The sequence below is a fragment of the Zootoca vivipara genome, chromosome 9 (assembly GCF_965207765.1).
Source record: "Zootoca vivipara chromosome 9, rZooViv2.hap1.1, whole genome shotgun sequence".
In the NCBI taxonomy this organism is placed as follows: Eukaryota; Metazoa; Chordata; class Lepidosauria; order Squamata; family Lacertidae; genus Zootoca; species Zootoca vivipara.
Window position 1 is genome coordinate 41,996,871 of NC_142592.1, and position 17,032 is coordinate 42,013,902.

Consider the following 17,032-nt stretch of genomic DNA (forward strand, 5'->3'; position numbering starts at 1 on the left):
ATGTGGAGGTTCTCCAAGTTACAGTGGCTATACCTGAAACAGGCTACTTTATGGCTTACAGCTGGGTGTTAGCAAAAACTCACCATGGTCATCCTACTCCTGACCGGAGTAATACATTATGTTTAGTGGTGCCATCATCTCTGCAGTAAACTTATTTTATTATTTCTACTGGATTAAAAAAAAGTATGTTGCTGCCTGTACAGGTACCTGTGAATTCCTCTCACCTGCTGTGAACAGATTCCCAAGGGAAACAATAACAACTCACATATAACCACAATAGGAGAGGTTTATTTACCATGCCAGTGCCTTGACAATAGCCTATTTCTGGATACAGCCATGCCAGTCCCCGGAGAATTCTGCGTAGTCGCGGCACTCCAATACTATTCATGTTGGAAAAGCAGGCATTGCTGGGCATGGTGCGGAGCAAATCTTTCTCAATCTAACAGAAATCAAGTACCACAGATTAGCATTCTAGACTCAGTTAGCAATATCCTCTCCATCTTTTTTCTTTCTCTAGTCCCCTGGGCTGTCCTTACGTTCTTTGCACCCCCCACAAAGTAGGCCTGTAGTGTGAGGCTGCCATTTCACCTCAGAATGGAAGCCTCACAAAGAGCATGCAAACTTCCATCCATTCAGTATAATGCCTCAGCTGCAACCTGAAGTGAACTGCTCAAAGTTAGTGAGTAAGCAGCACATCTCTTACTGCACACTCAAGATAAAAATGTACCAAATAGGATTGGGTTTTATGTGCCAATGCACATTCTAGCAGTTCTCCACGCTAAAGCAGCCTGGATGAGACCCTGACTGCCACAAACAGTATCAATGGTGCCATTGTGAGAGGGCCTATTGGCAGGCTTCCTCAACCTGGTGCTCTCCTGATGTTGTTGGACTTTGGCTCCCAACAGAATGGCCAGAGATGATAAGAGTTGCAGTCCAAAACATCTGGATGGTACCAGGCGGCCAAAGCCTGCTTTAAGGGTTGACTTTTGCTTCAGAAGCCTTGCCAAGTTCCTAAGGCTGTCTTGGATGTCTCTACTCCGTGATTCTTTTTATTCCTGCCTACTTGAAGCAAAAAAATATTTACCTTCCAACGACTGGTGGCAGAATTAGTTACAATGGGGGGGGGGAGGAAGGCTCAACTTTAGTGGCCTATATGTACCTTGCAAAAGGTATGATGAGATCTGAAGGAGGAACTCACAGCGCTATAAATGGCATCTCCCATTTTGCTTTATTTATAAAGTTGCCTCCTCTTCCCTACTAGTTTTACAAAGTCCTTTCCCCTTCATTAGGTTGTGGTGTTTGCCCTTAATGGGCTGAGAATCACTCATTAATCTAAGGGCAGATGTACCTCATATATTTAAAGCACATCTAATGCATGTTTAAAACACATAGCTTTCCAAAATATTCATGGGAACTATAGTTTGTTCAGGATGGTGTAAATTGTGCCTCTATGAGGGGGAAACTACACTTCCCAGGATTCTTTGGGGCAAGTCATGTGCATTAAATGCGTGCTGGATGTACTTTAGATGTATGGTGTGGATCTGCCCTAAGAGTCTGAGGATTAAAAGTTAGGACTCAGTGGTGCTATTTGGAGCTCAAGACACACAACCTTGTATAGTGATCTCCAGATTAGTTCTTCACATTTTGTTCAGTGTTTATATCCAACAGCAAGAGTCTGAGCAAAGCGACTCATGAATACATGTTAGTGCATCAACAGAATGATATTTTATGCAAACTCTACACCTAAAGGGTAATTAGCTGCTGCTGAGTGGCAAGAAGATTTGTGCTGGCTGAGAGAGATGCTTACAAAGTTCTGTACCTAGACCTCAAAACTTCCTACCTTCTAACGATTGAAGATTTTATTCTTTTCCTTTTAGCATGATGGCAGCAAGTGCGCAACACCCCCCCCTTTGTTCTACATAAACTTTAAATCCACAGAGGTGATGTGTGGTAGTAAATCCTTTCTTGGCCAATATCAGAAGGAACGCTGCGAGCCAATCCCTCTAAGCTCATTTGCAGCGCTAGAAGAGAACTACCAACTCCGCGAAACTGAGTGGGTAACCCCCTCCTTCTCCCAATCGCTGCTCTTAACCTTCCCTTTCTTCCACCCACCTGATAGAGTGCCCTTTCTTGACCCCCAAGAACTAACCCATGGCAAAGTACCCACTTGTTTGGCAGCAATGGTTTCATCATTTGAGCTGTTTTTCACAATTTCCCGATATGACATTTCTGAATTTCGCTTCTTCTGCAGAGCACCTGACAGTCTCATCCACAGCTGGGTGAAATGAAGGAAGGAAAGGGTTTTATGATTAAGACAGGAAACCTCACCAGCAAGTTCTCCTCCCCTTCATGATTAACCAGGGCTGCCTCACCTGTGGCCTCATGCTATGAGGAATGCCAGCCAACACCAATGATCGCAGCTTATCGGAACGTGGAAGTGTGACTTCTATCTTGTCCCAGGTGAGGTCCCCCACGTCATGGTTGTGTGTGAATTCCAAGTGGGCCTGCCATTTCAGCCTGTGCTGTGGCTCTTCAACCAGTGGGATCCCCAAGAGCTTGCTAGAGTTTGGCTCTGCGCCATCTGTAGCAAAGAACACCAGCTTTAGGTGTGGGGAAGAAAGTAGCAAGTAGCCTTCTACATCTGAAAAATAATAATTCCTTGAAAAGCTGGACTTTACAATCTACCCTGTTTCTCATATTTTAAGACATACCCATAAAATAAGCCATAGCAGGATTTTTAAGCATTCAAGGAATATAAGCCATACCCCGAAAATAAGACATAGTGATAGGTGTAGCAGCAATGCCGGCCGCGGCAGGAGGAGGAGGAAAAAAATAAGACATCCCTTGAAAATAAGCCATAGTGTGTTTTTTTGAGGAAAAAATAAATATAAGACATGTCTTATAATATGAGAAACACGGTAGAGAGTCAATAATTCAGTTGTGCATGATTAGGCAAGTGTGTAAGTTCCAATTCTGATCCCAAAGCATGCACAGACCACCACCGTTTGTGATGTTGAAAAATCCACTCTGACAGTCCCTTATGAGGTATATGGGCACCAGCCAGTTGAAATTGAAACAGGAAAATGAAGGTGTTTACTTTTCCATTTGAACATTTGTATTCTGGCTCATTCTGGCTACCTAAAGTGGCTAGCTGTCCTAATATTTATTTATTATTTGCACATAGATTTCTGTACCACTAAATCTTCTAAAAACAATGTACACAAATAATAATAATAGTAATAATTTTATTATTTATACCCTACCCCTCTGGCTGTGCTTCCCTGGTCACTCTGGGCGGCTTCCAGCAGCTCTCCAGAGTTTCAGACTCTGCTGGTTTCAAGAATTTGAGCCCAGACAAACATGTAGATGGATTACAGCTTTAAAATACATACGAGCAACACCCTGATCCTATCCTGGTTGAATGTTATCATGTTAGTAAAGCCTGAAGTTAATTTCTTTAGAGGTCAACTGCTTTCAAAGCACAACCAGAATCAAGAGTTGGAAAGGCACTGCTGGGAATAAGTGACTTCTGAAGCAGAGCCCCAGGGAGATCTTGTCACAAGTTACACCACAGAAATGAAAGGCCTTGCCTTCTTTGTCTACTCGGAAACCAAATTCATCATACCGGAACTCTGGCTGTTCAACAGATTCTTCTTTCTGGAAAACCGAAGAAAAGAATTGCTTTCCATTCTTTGCCACTTTCATGGTATAACACTTTTACACACTGCAGGCATCCAAAATAAAAATGGAAGCATTCTATGCATTTGTGCTGTACTCTTATAGCCTATATAAATAACTTCCACAGTAAATCTAGGAAGAACATGTTGGGAAGATATTTCCATTGTAGATTTTTTGCCATGCTTATCCCAACCTTAACCCCTTCTCATTATTTAAAAGGCATCAAAATCCTACAGACTGATGATTTGGTCACTCATTGGCTCAGTCTACATATTATAATATGTGTACATATACTGTATGCACAGGAAACGCTGCTCCCATTTATGCTTCTCCATGTGTGTGCATCCTTAGCAATGCTTGTCACAACTACTCTTCTATTCTAGACACATATAATACTTCAAATTCTGTACTGTTTAAACTACTTAAGCACAATATTGTCCCAAAGTTTAACATGCTAGGATTAGTACCAAAGCTGTCCCAATTTCTTTTGGATGTAAAGATCTACCACAGAATTCCTGATTCAACCTGGGGATTGCTGTTAATCCAGATGGCCCCAGAAAACATTTGTCGGGTCCTCTCTGTGCATTCCTGTTGTCTTTGAATGCGAGTTTTGAGCATCACCAAGCAGTTGTACATATAACAGTGCCTATCATGCAAACAGCTGCTCAGTTGGAGTCTTATTTATTTTATCAGTGTAAGGGTTCCTTACTGGTACCGTAGCCTTTATCCCAATGGATTCTATGTTTCACAGCTGTTTTTCATTTTATATGTTGTGCCAGGCACATGCACTTCTAAGAAAATTTATAGGATATTCATGTGTGAAACCTTTAAAAAAGTCTCAAGAGCATAGCTTCTGCTACCCAGTCTTTTTAAAAAGGGTATACACAGCCATCAGAAGTATTTTATACTCTGGCTTCTTTACCCAAATGTAAGACATCATGCAAGATCAGACACAATTTGTGTTTAGGTTACCAACTAATAAACTACAGTGGTGCCTTGCTAGACGAATGCCCTGCTAGATGAATGGGTTTTGCGATCGGAGGTTGCCTCGCAAGACGACGAGGTTTTCTTTGGCTGCCGCTTCATCTTGTGAAGCATGGCCATAAAAACCTCCGATCACAAAACCTACAGGGTATTCCTCTAGTGAAAGGGGAACCAGCTGTACCAAGGAAAGAAGGCAAAGGAAGATCAGCTGATCTTCCTTTGCCTTCTTCCTGCGCTGCAGCTGGTTCCCCTTTGTGTTCCGCTGGTCTCTGCCGGTTGCCGCAGAGCTCTGTCCCCTGACTGTGTGACAGAGGCTGATCTCGTTCCTGTCCCCTGGCTGATCGTTCCTCCGCCTTTCCCCCACCCCGCCTGTCACACAGCCAGGATTGGACCCTCGCAAGCAGCACCTGCCAATCTTTGGCTCCGTCCCCCGGTGCCAAAGTGCAGCGGGCGCTGCTTAACAAGCCCCAGCAAGCAGCGGCCGCCAGTTCTGTCGGGCGGGGGGGAAGTGGAGGAACGATCCATTCCCCCGCTTCTCGCCACCCCCCCGCCGCCTGACACACAGCTCTCTTGGCTGGGGAAGGCAGGCAGGCAAGAGAGCAAGCGCCTGCCTGCCTGCCTTCCCCGCCGCCAGTCCCCCGGAGCCCACAGGAACGCATTGATTAAGTTTCAATGCATTCCTATGGGAAACCGCGACTCGCTAGACGAATTTTTCATAGGACGAATTGAGTCCTGGAACGAATTAAATTCGTATAGCAAGGCACCACTGTATTAGAGTCGAGCTCTGTATCAGATTTTGCCAGCAGTGCCAATTTACCTGTTGGAGGACCTGGGAGATCCTTTCGTGCTAGCATGAATGCAGCTGCTGAACCAGCAATTAAATGCCACAAATGCCTAGAAGGGTACTTGAAGACACATACAAACATTCATAATGTACACTACTGTTTAATATTCAACAACAAAAGAGAAATTAGATGCAATATTTATTATGTCACTTTGTCTTATAGTAGTACCTGGGCATATTTTGCCAAGATCTCCTGAGGCCATATGCTGGGCGTGAGAGCAGAGAAGGGCCCACCAGCAGTAGGGGTACAGCTTCCTATATGTAAAAACAATACAAACATACTGTCACAGTGGCCTGGGTGGGCTACTTCAGAGTAACGACTCCACACAGCTCTGCATTTTATCCTATTATTGGTGCTGTGTATTTACAGTGCTAAAGGCAGTGCTATTTACAGAAAATGGCACATCTTGTCAGTCTTCTTCAGTACCTCCGAATGGAGGTTGGCGGGTTTTCCTCCAGCATAAAAGCTTGGGGAGACCCAGCCTCTTCCCACGACGTTTCTTGCGCAATTCCGGAGTCGGTGGGATCGGCCTTCCCCCCTTGCTCCCCCCTTCCTGTCCCACCTTGGGCAGTGGCTCTGCTACCTTGCCTGAGCCTCGGACACCACTTCCTGCTTCTCCACTTGAGTCGGAACTCTCCCTGCTTTCCCCAGCGCTCGGGGATGGGCTGGAGCTCAAGATGGGAGGGACCTCCCGATATCCTCTGTCCCTCACACATACACAACAATGGAACACAAGGGACAGGAAAGTCACACTAACACTTCTGTGATTAGCCAATCTGTCTCCAGTTTTGTGCTATTAAAAGTCCAGAAATCACCATAAGGAAACTGTGGACACATGGAAACATGGAAAAGCAACTGAATTATGCAGGATAGCCCAAGTAACTCAGATATGTATGTAGGATTAAATTCATTTTTCATAAGCATGGGAATACAGTAACTATTGTTCTAGAAGGGGTGGGGGAACAGATGGAAAATTCATCTGAATATACCATGTGAACCCCAATTCTTCTCAAACCCTTGAAGTGCTAAATTCTAAATACACTTATTTCAGCAGAGCTTCTTATTGCCTTCTTTTACTGGCAACCAGGAAAGTATTCCTAATGCAATAGTTAGGGGCATTGTAAACCAGTCATGGCCTTGGTAGAGATCTTTACTCAGACCCAGACTTTCTGCAAGCAGAAAAGCTACTCATGCTATGGGGGCTTTGTTCCCCTTTATTTTCTGACCCATCCCAAAAAGCTGCTTGTGAGGGTTAGGGATACCTTCAGAATGGCGGAGGAGGGAGTACAGAACATAGCGGGAGGGGAGAAACTGTAAGAATCCAACCACTGACATATTGAAGCTTCTTCCTCATTGTTCATTCCCCCATCTACTGCAATCTCCCATACTCCATCCCTCCTGAGCAGCTTTGGGGGGCAATGGGGAGGAAAAGGTGGGAACAAATGGCCTTTCACTCAAAAATCTGGATCAAGCCAGTGATTTACATATTCTGTTCTTGTAAATATGGTTTTTCTGTCTGAGAGCTAGAGAAAAGTAAGTGAAAAGATGTCTGTGATTCTAGGTGTCCAATCTGATGAGCAGCCTGACTCTCTGAAGTTTCAAAACACTGCATGACACATGTAGCTAACTGGAATAAAGTTAACAACACTGGTATGGTTGGCTTGGTCTTTTCTTAAAATTGGAAGGGTTTTGATAAAGTATCAAAATTACTAATAATTTATTAAGGGCTTACCTGACATGGTGACAGTGGAATGTGGGCAATGGTGGCTATTTTACTCTTCAGAAGGTCACTGCCCTGTTACAACATAGATGCAGGCATAATACAGAAAGAATAAAGCAATTAATCTTGTGACCAACAAACTATGCATAACAAGTATAGTTGATTCACAGTTAGCTGCTCTCTAATCAGAGCCAACACTAGTTAAATCAATCCCTACCAAATAAACTTATTTCTATGTTCCAAGAGTAACTCTATGTCAGGAGTCAACACATAAAGGAAGCCATTCAAGTGTAGGAGATTAAGTACTGGACTTCAAATGTCTGCTCAGCTATCTTTACAGAATAACCCTGGGCATGTCCGCATCTTGGTTAGTGTAATACAGGCATCCCCAAACTTTGGCCCTCCAGATGTTTTGGACTACAATTCCCATCTTCCCCGACCATTGGTCCTGTTAGCTAGGGATCATGGGAGTTGTAGGCCAAAACATCTGGAAGGCCGCAGTTTGGGGATGCCTGGTGTAATATATACATGCAGGCCCCACTTATCAAAGGAAACCATTTGTTAGGCGAGAGTTTGCATAACAAGTCCACGATTTACATTATTTCATATGGAAATATTTCTAATGCAGGATGTCTGATCTCCCTCCCCCATCTCTCCAGGGTTTCTTCTTGAAATGGCTGCAGTCCATCAGCAAAAGAGAGACAAGTAAAAAAACTAATTTATCCAATCTCTACTGCTCCCCTCTCCCTCTGTCCACGGTTTCTGTCTGAAAACGGCTGCCTCCAGACAGCAAAGCACAAATAAGGAAATTAGGAAGCCAAATGTTTGGATATCTGAATCTGCAGTGCGTATAATGAAGTTTGGGCATAATTCTTTACATGCAGATCAGTGAATTTTAAGATAGCAAGTGTACAGATAGCAGGGCTTGCATGTATATGTTTGTCCTAGCACAGATTATGTCTGATCTTGCATTATGTTTGTCCTGGCACTTAAACTGCCACTGGTGTAGTTTTCCAGCATTGTGGGGCAGGTCTAAATGTTAAGCTTGAATGAGTATAGCTTCCTATAATTAAAGCATGAAGATGGAAGTATTGACAAGCAGGATATGGTAGCATTTAATGATTTACATATTCTGTAATGATTTAATGGTAGCAGTTAATGATTCAGCTAAGGGAGTCACCATGACACTGTATGTCCATTTCTGAATAATAATAATAATAATAATAATAATAATAATAATAATAATAATAATATTTATACCCCGTCCATCTGGCTGGGTCTCCCCAGCCATTCTGGGCGGCTTATAGCACACAAAAATGTAAATCATTAGACATTAAAAATTCCGCGATACAGGGCTGCCTTCAGATTTTCAGCTCCAACCTTTCCAGAGAAATGTTAACACCATTGACCGTCTCTGTAAAATAATACATGGTGCTCCCTAAACAGGTTTCCCTTGACAGCTAGTAGTTGGTATATGCCAGGGGTGGAAACCTGTGGCCCTCCATACACTACTGGACTTCAGCGCCCAACAGATGCAACCAATGACTAGGAATTATGGGAGATGCAGTCCTACAACACCTGGAGGGCCACCAGTTCCCCATTACTGGTGTTTAATATCAAATATAAATACAAACCTGACACAGTAGGCCTCAGAGGTTCACTGCTTGTTGCTTTTCCCAAGCAAAAGCAGACATTGCCGGGACTGAAGTGGTTCAGAATCTCCACATTGGAGGCTACTGCAAGAAACAAGTCAAACAGACCTTCACAAAAATGAACAGTGACAATTATTTTGTTTTTAAATTTGAAAACCTGTTCAAGTTTCTCAATACAGTACTTGAACATACTTTCTCAATAGTTTTCTCACCTGTCACTTTCACACTGAGCAGCAGCAAGAAGTGAAAATCACTTTCTTGGTAAGTTGCATTTCCTCACCACTTGAATACAGTGTCAAAATGTTGTTACATTGGAAGACCTCTTGGTCACTAAGGGATTTGTATGGTGGCCTAGGTACTCTTGGGCTTGATTCCCATTTTTCAGATCAGAAAATCTCAAGGAACTACTCCAAGGCAAGTATAAGAAAAAAATTCCAGAGCACCCTATATGTTCAAAGAACTGCATACATTATTATAAATAATATTATATAATAATATTTTATTATTTATACCCTGCCCATCTGGCTGGGTTTCCCCAGCCACTCTGGGCAGCTTCCAACCCAATATTAAAAACAATACAGCATCAAACATTAAAAACTTCCCTAAACAGATGTCTTTTAAAAGTAAAACAGTTGCTTATTGCCTTGACATCAGATGGGAGGGCGTTCCACAAGGCAGGCACCACTACCGAGAAGGCCCTCTGCCTGGTTCCTTGTAACATCACTTCTTGCAGCGAGGGAACCTTCGGCGCTGGACCTGAGTGTCTGGGCTGGATGATGAGGGTGGAGACACTCCTTCAGGTATACAGGACCGAAGCCGTTTAGGGCTTTAAAGGTCAGCACCAACACTTTGAATTGTGCTCAGAAATGTACTCAGAAATGTCCTTCAGGGGCACAGTTACCCAATTCAGGATCAGGGAGTCCTCCATACCAGCCTGCCCCCTGTCTCCCAAGAACAGTACTTCTGTCTTGTCAGGATTCAACCTCAATCTGTTAGCCACCATCCATCTCCAACCGCCTCCAGACATTCACACAGGACCATCACTGCTTTCACTGGTTCTGATTTAAAAGAGAGGTAGAGCTGGGTATCATCTGCATATTGATGAACACCCAACCCAAACCCCCTGATGATCTCTCCAAGCGGCTTCATGTAGATGTTAAAAAATCATATGACCAAATAGCAAACATGCACTGGATTATGGAGAAAGCTAGAGAGTTCCAGAAAAACATCTACTTCTGCTTCATTGACTATGCAAAAGCCTTTGACTGTGTTGACCACAGCAAACTATGGCAAGTTCTTAAAGAAATGGGAGTGCCTGATCACCTCATCTGTCTCCTGAGAAATCTCTATGTGGGACAAGAACCTGCAGTTAGAACTGGATATGGAACTGGATATGGAGACAACAATATTGTCTCCCTGCTTATTTAACTTATATGCAGAATTCATAATGCGAAAGGCTGCACTAGATGAATTCCAAGCCGGAATTAAGATTGCCGGAAGAAATATCAACAACCTCAGATATGCAGATGACACAACCTTAATGGCAGAAAGTGAGGAGGAATTAAAGAACCTTTTAATGAGGGTGAAAGAGGAGAGCGCAAAATATGGTCTGAAGCTCAACATAAAAAAAAACCAAGATCATGGCCACTGGTCCCATCACCTCCTGGCAAATAGAAGGGGAAGAAATGGAGGCAGTGAGAGATTTTACTTTACTGGGTTCCTTGATCACTGCAGATGGTGACAGCAGTCACGAAATTAAAAGACGCCTGCTTCTTGGTAGAAAAGCAATGGCAAACCTAGACAACCTCTTAAAAAGCAGAGACATCACCTTGCCGACAAAGGTCCGTATAGTTAAAGCTATGGTTTTCCCAGTAGTGATGTATGGAAGTGAGAGCTGGACCATAAAGAAGGCTGATCGCCGAATAATTGATGCTTTTGAATTATGGTGCTGGAGGAGACTCTTGAGAGTCCCATGGACTGCAAGAATATCAAACCTCTTCATTCTGATGGAAATCAGCCCCGAGTGCTCACTGGAAGGACAGATCCTGAAGCTGAGGCTCCAATACTTTGGCTACCTCATGAGAAGAGAAGACTCCCTGGAAAAGACCCTGATGTTGGGAAAGATGGAGAGCACAAAGAGATGGGGACAACAGAGGACGAGATGGTTGGACAGTGTTCTCGAAGCTACGAACATGAGTTTGACCAAACTGCGGGAGGCAGTGGAAGACAGGAGTGCCTGGCGTGCTATGGTCCATTGGGTTACGAAGAGTCGGACATGACTAAACAACAACAACAACAACAACAACAAGAAGTCCAAGGCTGCCTAGACTATCATGTTCATAAATCAATTTTGCAGCATTCTACTAATCCCTGGCTCTGCTGCATTTTGGGGCTGCCTGCATGGTTCCTGAGCAGTATCTAGAACAGGCATCCCCAAACTTCGGCCTACAAACTTTGGACTACAATTCCCATCATCCCTGACCACTGGTCCTCTTAGCTAGGGATCATGGGAGTTGAGGCCAAAACATTTGGAGGGCCGCAGTTTTGGGATGCCGATCTAGAACATGGAAGAAAATTATCTAAAGTTTTGAGGTGACTTTTAAAAAAAACCTGCAGAAAATTAAACCAATGTTGGATGGAAATTTTTGGCTCAGTCCCAATTCATATACAGAGACACTTTTTCACTATTGCCATCATTATTACTAAAATTTGTATAGTCTTTCATGAGAACATCATAGCATAGAAATACAAAATGAGAGTGCAAAATACATAATAAAACAAAAACCAAACAAAAATTCCATAATCCACACATTTAAAAGGCCATGGAATGTTAATCAGCCAATGCCCTGGTTATAGAGAAACGTTTTCACCTGGCACTTAAAGATAAATAATGAGGGGACCAGGCAAGCTCTAAACAGCTTGGGACACAGATATCTGCACAGATATCTGTCTTCTTCAATAACAGCATGCCCATGTTTCAAGATCAGCAGGTGAGCCCTCTTGGTGGTCTCTTCTCAGGATGACGTATGTGGAAAAAAGCATTTGCAGTGGCAGCTCCCTTTATGTTGAGCTCCCTCCCTAACAAGCTGCATTTGGCCCCACCTTTGGCAGATAGTTCAGATACACCTTTTTTGGCAGGTGCCTGAAGAGGGAAGGACCTGATTGCTGCTGCTATTAGCAATTGCACTACAGTGATTTGTTATGTGCTTATACGGATTGTGTTATTTTATGGATTTTATGCATTGCTTTATCAATTTGCCCTGTGGCTCAGAAGTAAGTATCTATTCAGAAGTAAGTCTTTATGGCATTCAATGAGGCTTACTCCCAGGTTTGTGGGGTTAGGATTGCTGACTAACAAATTAATTGTCAAGGACAAGAGTACTCCATCAGAGTATTCCAACATGGAATGTGAAAGACAATATGTATTGGAGAAAGTCATATTGCCAAGGTCCTTTTCAGACTAAGGTAATAAAGCAGTTATGTGAGAATTTCTTTCTCCTCTCAAATAACAGGCAGCCATGTCTAATGTGTTGCCTGATCACCAGCCCACTCCTCCTACCTGTTCTCTCCCACCCCCGCACAGCTCACTAAACTTATTCATAAATAGCTGAATATTAAATAAAATGAGCTAGGTGGGCAGGTTTTCCCTGCCTTTGGTTGCTATGGAGCTTTCCTTAGCAACTGCTTTCAAGACCTGACAAAGAGGAAGAGATGCAGGCAGACACAGCACTGCTAAAGGAAAGTTGCAAAAGAGGGTGGATGAATCACACTTGGTGACCAGAAAGGGGCCATAAATTGGGATGCAAGGAAGGAGGAGATTAAGTTATGGGAACCAAGCCAGAGATCTAAGGATTATAGAACATAGGTGTCTTATACTAAACTAAACTCCTTTCTCAAGCAGAGCTGTTCTATTAAGCTTCTACCTGTAAAAAAAATCTTGATGGTTTTCATAAGTCTATGAAATATTTAGTGCTGCTTTTCAGAGCTGAAAAAACAAGGGAACAACATTAATGCTATCTCAACTCTCTACAAAGATAAATATTAGGTCACTCCATTAAAAATCCTTCATGTGGCTGGACATTAATGTCAACAGGTGATATCCAATGTTAGTGATAATCACCCAGTTTAGGTCTACTTAAATATGACTTAGTTCAGGGGTCAGCAAACTTTTTCAGCAGGGGGCCGGTCCACTGTCCCTCAGACCTTGTGGGGGGCCGGACTATATTTTGAAGAAAATAAATATTAACGAATTCCTATGCCCCACAAATAACCCAGAGATGCATTTTATATAAAAGGACACATTCTACTCATGTAAAAACATGCTGATTCCCGGCCCATCCACGGGCCGTATTTAGAAGGCGATTGGGTCGCATCTGGCCCCCGGGCCTTAGTTTGGGGACCCCTGACTTAGTTGGTTATTTATTACCCAAGGTGTTCCTATTTATTTAAGTGCCATCACATACCTAAATGCACTTCTGCAATGACAGGTGAACAAGAGCCCAGGACAACTCATAATTATCTGAAATAGTTTGGCAGCATAGTCTGCACTAGTGCTATAAACATATTATTCAACCAAGAGGTAAACCCAAGGTAAACCAACTTTGTTCATTAAACAATTAATAACAAGTGGCATTACAAGAGCTCCAGCAAGTACTCTGCCTACAGAAACTGCCAACAAGGCCATGTCATGTGATGAGTTCCTTTCAATCAAGAGAACTTTGAGACACATTTTAAGCAAAGAGCCTAGGGCTTGCCGATCAGAAGGTCGGCGGTTCGAATCCCTGCGACGGAGTGAGCTCCCATTGCTCGGTCCCAGCTCCTGCCAACCTAGCAGTTCGAAAGCACGTCAAAGTGCAAGTAGATAAATAGGGACCACTACAGTGGGAAGGTAAACGGTGTTTCCGTGTGCTGCTCTGGTTCGCCAGAAGCGGCTTTATCATGCTGGCCACATGACCTGGAAGCTGTACGCCGGTTCCCTCGGCCAATAATGCGAGATGAGCGCCGCAACCCCAGAATCGGTCACGACTGGACCTAATGGTCAGGGGTCCCTTTACCTTTACCGAATATTAAGTTCTTTCAGAATGTGGGAGGGGAGATACTAGAAGGCAACAAAATTAGCACTGCATACTAGCATTGCAGAATTCTTATATTTGGTGACAAAGTAATACAATATATTGGAAATATCTTCCAGCTTATTAAGGAATGCATAAGATACATTTTGGAGTTTTGCTGATGAATTGAAAAAAAATATTATTATTTTTAAAGAGCAACGCTTGACAATTTATTAGCAGAATCCAAAATTCTTGCAAACACTTGTAAATGTGACCAAAAAATGTTAGTGAAAGAATGGCCAAGAAAAACATATAGAACACATTAGTAATAGAGCAATAAATACAGAAATAAAGTCACAACTGATTTTCCTGATGCCAGGGGTATCAGAACATGAACAATGTTTGTGAAAGCAAAAACTATTGATATTATAAAGCTGGTGGTTGTTTAGATTTTGTAGCCGTTTGGTGTAATTTTCCACTTAGTTTATTAGAAGATGATTTAAGGATAGTAAGGTTTTTTTAAAAAAAAGATATTAATTTTCTTAAAAATACCTCATACAGATCTTAAAAAGGTATTAAAATATAGACGAGAGGGAAACAACTGATTCACTATAGATTAACATTTTAATAGTCCTCAGTCTTTAGGTGTTTTCTAGAGTGAGCTAGGCCCATGCAAACAATATAAGCTGTTCAACATGACACGTGGAATTTGTGAAAACTCAAGCTACGTAGTATGGTGAAAAAGGGAAGGTTATGCAGGAAGTGTTAAGGCCACTCCTTATACCTATTCTTATCCCATCTGTCATGAATGTGTACTTCTCTATTGTTTAGTAGAAGCTAAGAAGAGCTCCTCCCCATTCAGAAATCAAATATTAACTTGCAGAATTAATGCCAATTCTAGGTAAAGCATACACATTTGCAACAGGGCAGTAACAGATAAGAGAGGCAAGGGTAGGATCAGAAGAACAATATGTTGTGGTTTGATTTGTTAAATGAATATTTTTTTCCTGAGGGTTTATTAAAGCAATATGCTAGTTACAGTGCATAAGAGATTTTGTATGAAGTTTTAAAGGGACACAACCAAAGTGGATTGCTGAACATGTTTTCATATTTAACTCTACAGAATCCCACGTGTAACATGTTCCCAAGTGAGAAATGCTGAAAGTTAAACATAAGGTAATTCATCCCTAACTCCTGCAAAGAGACTTTTGGCACCTTCAATGACTCACAGATGTTCAGTCCCAAACATTACATTACTTTTTGCCTTGTTACCTAGACAATAATATATTGCCTCACACATCACTACAACAGACTGTTGCAAAGCAAAACATGGGATAATTAAACAGAAAGTTTTAATTCTGAAATCAAAAGAAACTAAAGCAATTGCTGAAAATCAACTACCCTTATTTCTTAGATAGTAGGAAATACCAAAAATACACCACTTCAGAAGAACTTTCTCACATAAACTCAGAGGTTTCTGTTCCTCAGTATGTCCCTCTGGCTCCAATGCATTTTAACTTCTCTAGTTTTCTTACTTAAGGACTTTTATGAAAACCTTTGTTTATTCTCATTCTAGGAAGCCCTTAAATTAACCCTTATCCAAGGCACAGTTGAGCCCAATGCTGCGCATGTACAAGTGGAACAAACTTCACTTGTGCCAAGAGACACCTCCCCTTCCTCCCATTGCCCCTGCAGTCCACTAGGAGTTCCAAATCTGCTTAAGAGCACCTCCTTACCCTCCAGAGCAGTTTAGTGTGGGGGACACAGTGGAGAAAAGAGGAAGGGCAAGTTGCATTGTGAGAGTGCACAACACTAGATTCTATCACAAGCAGCTCTTAAGGAAAGGACTACATCAATACAGAACACTTCCATGCATGGTTACTGAAAAATAAATCATATTGGGTTCTATGAGCTTAGTCCCAAACCTAACCATGTCTACTCAGAAGTAAGTCCAATTGAATTTAGTAGGGCATACTCACATTTAAGTGGGATTAAGACTGCAGCCTAACTGCATGTAACATAGCAAGTCTACATTCGCTTGGAAGTCAGTCACACAGAATAATATAGAACAGCTGTTATGATACAGTTAATTTGACAGCAAGTCCAGCTGAACTCACTAGGACTTATTACTAGATAAACAGGCATAGGGGTGGTCTGTTAGATCTGAATGATCACATGATTTGGTCATTTGCAAGCAATCAGCTACTTCAAAGAAGAAAACGGATCACATTACAGGATTGAGAACTAGAAAAGTTGAAAGGGAAACATAAAATGAACGGGAAACATGCAAGGAAACAGACAACAAACAAATCTAATCATGAATGCTTGGGGTGGGGGGGAATGAGTCAGAAAACTGCAGTGTGGCCCTGTGAGTCACCAAAGCACAACAATTAATCTTTCAATGAAATATTAAAAAATACTGGTATCACTCCAGATGGAGAAGCATGCCCTTTTTATAAAATGAAACTGCCATCTACAACAGCACCTGGCATTAGTTTAGGTAATCAGTGTAACTTAAGATAATGAAACTCAGATGAAGCAATAGCGTTTGAGATTCAATATCTCTGATCTGGATTTTTTTCTTCCAGTAGACTGATTAGAATTCATAGTGTGGGTACAATTCTGGCAAGTTCGAAGCCTCAAGCTACATACTTGTAATAGGATTACAGTAGCGATATCCCAGAGTGTCATTATAGTGAATGGAGGGCACAAAAAGGGAGGAAAGCCTAGGCAAGCAAAGTAGGTATGTACAAACAGGAATTTGGTTGGGAGAGGGGCAGACAAAACGAAACCTGCCTCACAGCACCAGTACACACTGACCCCCATATGCATATGGGACAGCCCTGTGCACCGTACAGTGCTAAAGGAATAGAAGATTTTGCTTTATGGACTGTTGTATTCATTGAAACCTTGTTTCTCCATACACCCTTCTAGAAAAATTGGATAGGATATGAACATGTTAGGAGAGGAAAGTATAATTAATAGATGGACACAAAAGCTTCAGAAACAGGGGAGAGATAATTAGGGGAGAGAAAAAAGCACTGCAGAGGATGTTCTATGTCAAGCAACACCTGACAGTGCCATCAAGTGGGACATGTGTGA

At 42.3% G+C, this 17,032-nt stretch overlaps 1 protein-coding gene across 4 annotated transcripts in view; it reads right to left on the reverse strand.

The window, feature by feature from the left end:
* The window catches only part of SGSM3 (small G protein signaling modulator 3), a 30,372-nt gene that overhangs the window by 12,124 nt on the left and 1,216 nt on the right, over positions 1-17,032 (reverse strand). For 3 of the 4 annotated variants that reach the window (XM_035127061.3, XM_088676647.1, XM_088676649.1), the window contains 7 exons: positions 8,862-8,963; positions 7,240-7,302; positions 5,676-5,761; positions 3,591-3,657; positions 2,373-2,581; positions 2,168-2,275; positions 296-439 (listed from right to left, as the gene is read on the reverse strand). In XM_035127061.3, the coding sequence (XP_034982952.1) occupies positions 296-439; positions 2,168-2,275; positions 2,373-2,581; positions 3,591-3,657; positions 5,676-5,761; positions 7,240-7,246 (621 nt within the window). In that variant the 5' untranslated portion in view covers positions 7,247-7,302; positions 8,862-8,963. Of the gene's footprint in view, positions 1-295; positions 440-2,167; positions 2,276-2,372; positions 2,582-3,590; positions 3,658-5,675; positions 5,762-7,239; positions 7,303-8,861; positions 8,964-12,802; positions 12,865-17,032 lie in introns of all 4 variants that reach the window. The other variant, XM_088676648.1, reaches the window with a different exon arrangement.